This window comes from Sus scrofa, chromosome 5 (genome assembly GCF_000003025.6).
Source record: "Sus scrofa isolate TJ Tabasco breed Duroc chromosome 5, Sscrofa11.1, whole genome shotgun sequence".
Taxonomy (NCBI): Eukaryota; Metazoa; Chordata; class Mammalia; order Artiodactyla; family Suidae; genus Sus; species Sus scrofa.
In genome coordinates, this window is record NC_010447.5 from 81,356,621 (window position 1) to 81,360,648 (window position 4,028).

General features: G+C 53.7%; 1 protein-coding gene across 1 annotated transcript; it reads right to left on the reverse strand.

Annotated features, from left to right (window-relative positions):
• On the reverse strand, positions 811–3,715 carry ASCL1 (achaete-scute family bHLH transcription factor 1). The gene is made up of 2 exons (XM_021092654.1): positions 2,302–3,715; positions 811–1,909 (listed from the first exon to the last, which is right to left on the reverse strand). Exon 1 carries the CDS (start codon positions 3,051–3,053, stop codon positions 2,349–2,351), a length of 705 nt encoding a protein of 234 aa, XP_020948313.1. The 5' UTR covers positions 3,054–3,715; the 3' UTR covers positions 811–1,909; positions 2,302–2,348.

The window sequence follows — 4,028 nt, forward strand, 5'->3', positions numbered from 1 at the left end:
TTTTGAATCTTGGTAATTGGGTACTTTTACACGCAGCTCACGGCATTCGGATAGAGTCACAAGCTTAGATAGGCCAGTGTCTCAAAGCGACCACACATTTCTAAGGCTTCTATTTATTTAAATCTCACTCCTGTAAGGAACTCATATCATACGTGCCTTTTTCTTAAAACCAATGTGGAAAATGTGTGCGGGGGGGGGGGGAGTAGAAGATGCATGCCTGCCAGGGAAAGAAGAACACACCACACACCCACCCCTGGAAGTGTGGAGAGGGCTACTTTCCCCAAGCCCAACCTCAGTACCACCATCCTTCCTCGCACCCCACCCCCAAGCCCCCCAGTGTCCATTACCTCATCCAGCCCTTGCACGGTGTCACGGTGAGGAACTCAGAAAGGGGGTAAGGGTTAGAAAGTAGGGGGAGGACCCCCTCTTTCCAGCTTACTTTGGGGGGATTTTTTTTCAATGTACAGTCATTTTATCAAAAGATGATGCAGCCACTAATCACTGCCTATTCTTTAGGTATATGTGTACATTTGTGGCATAAAGGTGAGGGAATCTCTCTCTCTCTCTCTCTCTCTCTCTCTCTCTATATATATATATATATATATATATATATATATATATCTTTTCCCTGTACATTCATCATAAAGTCACCTCAAGTAGGACTGGTCATAGCACTTATCTTTGTCATTTCTGCCACTTAGCGTGTTTCACACCACCCTTTCCTCCCCCTTCCCTTTCTTTTGGCATTTTGATAAAACTTGGACAAAGGCAGTGGCGTCAAAGAAAACTTGGAGACCGCTGATTATTTTCATTTGTAAAAAAAGAAAAAAGTTTTATTACGAAACTAGTTTGTATAAAACAGGGTTATACATGGGTTTTTTTTTTGTAAGTTTGTAATAAAACAGTAAGAAAAAAAGGGGGGGCAGTGATAGAAATTTCCCAAAAGGCAACCCATCAAAACCAACTGGCTGCCACTTTGCGTTTGGACAGTAGCTGCATAAACTTTGTTCTTCTTGAACAGTATTTAATAATGTCATTAATACATTAACAAAGTTTCTATAAAGTAAGACACATTGGTGCTGAAGTACATCTGGTGGCCTTTTGATCTCACCTATGAGGACAGGTCTTTACAAAACCACATAGGGAACATGGCAGTTGTCAGGTGAACTACACATCTAAAATATGCAGAGGTAATAGCATTACATGTTAAAGTATCAAGATATACACATTTTAAACCATTTGTACAAAACTCTATAAATTTTTCTCTCTCTCTTATGTACAAAAATATCTTAATATATCCCCAAACTGGTTAGGATAGATACAAATAGATTCTTCTTATAATAAAAAAAATTCACAAAAGATTGGAAGCATTCTATGATGAAAATGGTAGAAAAGGTGGTGTGAGGGAGTGGAGCTTGGGGACCCCCCCCCACCAATTGGGGCTTTAAAGGACTGAGTATAGCACAATTTCACTGAAGAAAAGTGTCCAAAGCTTATCAGGGTGGGGGCAAACAGAGACGAAAGACACCAACCCATTTCTAGAGGGCTATGAACTGCGCTTTCAGGGAGGGCAGGAAGGTCAGCTCTGCCTGTTAGTGGTGGGTGGGAGTTCCTAGAGGGCGTGTGCTGCTCCTTTCTGCCAGGAGCCCACTAGTTTTGCACACAAGTGGCGTTTTGTGCATTGACTCAGGCCCTAGTCACTCTTTCTATCTCCGTGAATGGTTGGAGTGCAGAGATACTGTTCTGAGCGCATCCTTGTTTTGCCAGAGCCTTGCTTCGCATGTGACGCTTAGTTGGCATAGAGGTTGGTTGCCTGGAATTTGTTTGCTTTCTTCTTCTCTTCTTTTTTCTGCTTTTCTCCCAACATCGCTGACGAGAAAGCACTAAAGATGCAGGTTGTGCGATGGCCCTATAACGGTAAGAAGAGCAGGAGCCGTTAGTTGTGAACCCGGAGGCTGGTGCTGGGAGGAAATGGAGGATTAGGGGAAGATCTGTCAAGGTAGAGTGCCTCTTTTGACAAGTCCTAGTACTCGGGTCCCCAGCATGTCCCCACCATGTCCCCACCTCACCTCTACCCTCTGGTCTTTGGAGACCTGGGCAAAGCCACTCTCAGTAGCCAAGACTGAAACTAACACACCAGGATTTGAAACCGACAAACTTTAACCAATCCTTTAGATCCAGCCCCCTCCCTCGTCTCCGTGGAGACAGTCCCCCTCCTCCAGAAGAAAAAGGATGAAGGCAGGAACAACCACCCCCCCACACCCCACCCCCATCCCCTGTTCACTCCAAAGTGCAACCTACCCGCTTCCAAAGTCCATTCGCACCAGGGCCTGACCAGGCCGAGCCCCTCAGAACCAGTTGGTGAAGTCGAGCAGTTCTTGTTCCTCTGGGCTGAGCGGGTCGTAAGAGCCCTCGTCCGACGAGTAGGATGAGACCGGCGAGCCGGCCATGGAGTTCATGTCGTTGGAGTAGTTGGGGGAGATGGTGGGCGACAGGACGCCCGCCTGGAAGGCGGCGCTCACCGCGTCATGCTCATCCAGCAGCTGCTGCAGCGCGCGGATGTACTCGACCGCCGAGCGCAGCGTCTCCACCTTGCTCATCTTCTTGTTGGCCGCGCCGTTGGGGACGTGCTCCCGCAGGGTGGCGAAGCCCAGGTTGACCAGCTTGACGCGGTTGCGCTCGCGCTCGTTGCGGCGCGCCACGGCGGCCGGCTGCTGCTGCGGCAGGCTGTAGCCGAAGCCGCTGAAGTTGAGCCGGCGTTTGCAGCGCATCAGTTCGGGCGAGGACGAGCGCTGTCGCTTGACTTGCTTGGGCCCTGACTTGTGACCGCCCCCTGAGGGCTGGCCGTCGCCCGCGGGGCTAAGCTGCGGCGCCTGCGGCGCCTGCGGCGGCGGCTGCTGAGCGCTCTGCGCCGCCGCGGCCGCAGCCGCCGCAGCCGCCGCGGCGGCCGTGGCAAAGAAGCAGGCTGCGGGCGGCAGGAAAGGCTGCTGGGGCTGCGGCTGGGGCTGCTGGCCGGCGCCGCCGCCGCTCTCCATCTTGGCAGAGCTCTCCATGCGCGGCGACGGCCAAGGAGTCGCGGGATGGGAGCGAGCGGGGACGCGAGGCGCAGGGCGCGCGAGGGGACACAGACAGGACAGGGGGGAGGGGGAGGGGGGCACGAACGGAGTGGCAGACAAGGGGAGAGATGGAGAGGGAGCCCGGAGGGAAGTTGCAAAAATACAAAATCCTCGGGAGACTTCTTAGGGTGGGAGCAAAGAAGGTGCAAATGCTTTTCCTCCTCCCTCCACTCCTCCTCCCTCCCCTCCTCCCTTCGCGGGTTGGCTTCGGGAGCCTCGCGTGGCGCTCGCGTGTGTGGCTGCCGCTAGCGCCTTCTTGTTTAAAAAAAAAAAACAAACAAAACAAAACCAAAAAAACCAAAACGCAGAAGAAGCAAAAGTCAGTGGTGAGCGCGCTCTGCTGAGTCTTCTGTCCCACTGCCCCTAGGGCTGCGCTCTCTTGCGCCGGGTCTCGGTCTCTCCAGCCGCGGCTCGCGCTGTTTGTATTATTTTGTTAACCCTCTTTCTTTCTAATTTCCTTCTTTCCCTTGCCCTCCCTGGCCGGCTCCTGGTCGGTGCGCCTTCCACGTTCCCTGGCCAGAAGTGAGAGAGTGCGGACGGCCGGAGTGCGGCCGCCTTTTCAATGGGACACCCAGCCCCACGCGCAGCCCTGGCCCCGCCTCGCCCCCCACTCCCCGCTGCTGCGGCGAGCGGCTGCAGCCCCCACTCCCCCTCCCTTACCTCCTCCTCCCACCCACTCCCTAAACTCCCCCTCCTCCTCTCCCTTCCCCCGCCCGTTCCCTGCGCCCGTTCCTTGCAAACTCCCCATTCAGCCGGGTTTGTTGTTGCAGTGCGTGCGCCTGGCGCGTGCCGGACTCCCGGCTGAATAAACAGGCGGCGCGCTCAGGGCGGGCTGCAGCCGGGGGTGGTTCTAGAAAGGGGGGCCAGCGTCGCTGGAGGGGCGAATAACTCTGGAAATTGGGGGTGTACGGT

What these genes read in the sequence shown, in the direction of transcription:
- ASCL1 (XM_021092654.1), bottom strand. Translation starts at nt 3,053, where the DNA reads ATGGAGAGCTCTGCCAAGATGGAGAGCGGCGGCGGCGCCGGCCAGCAG.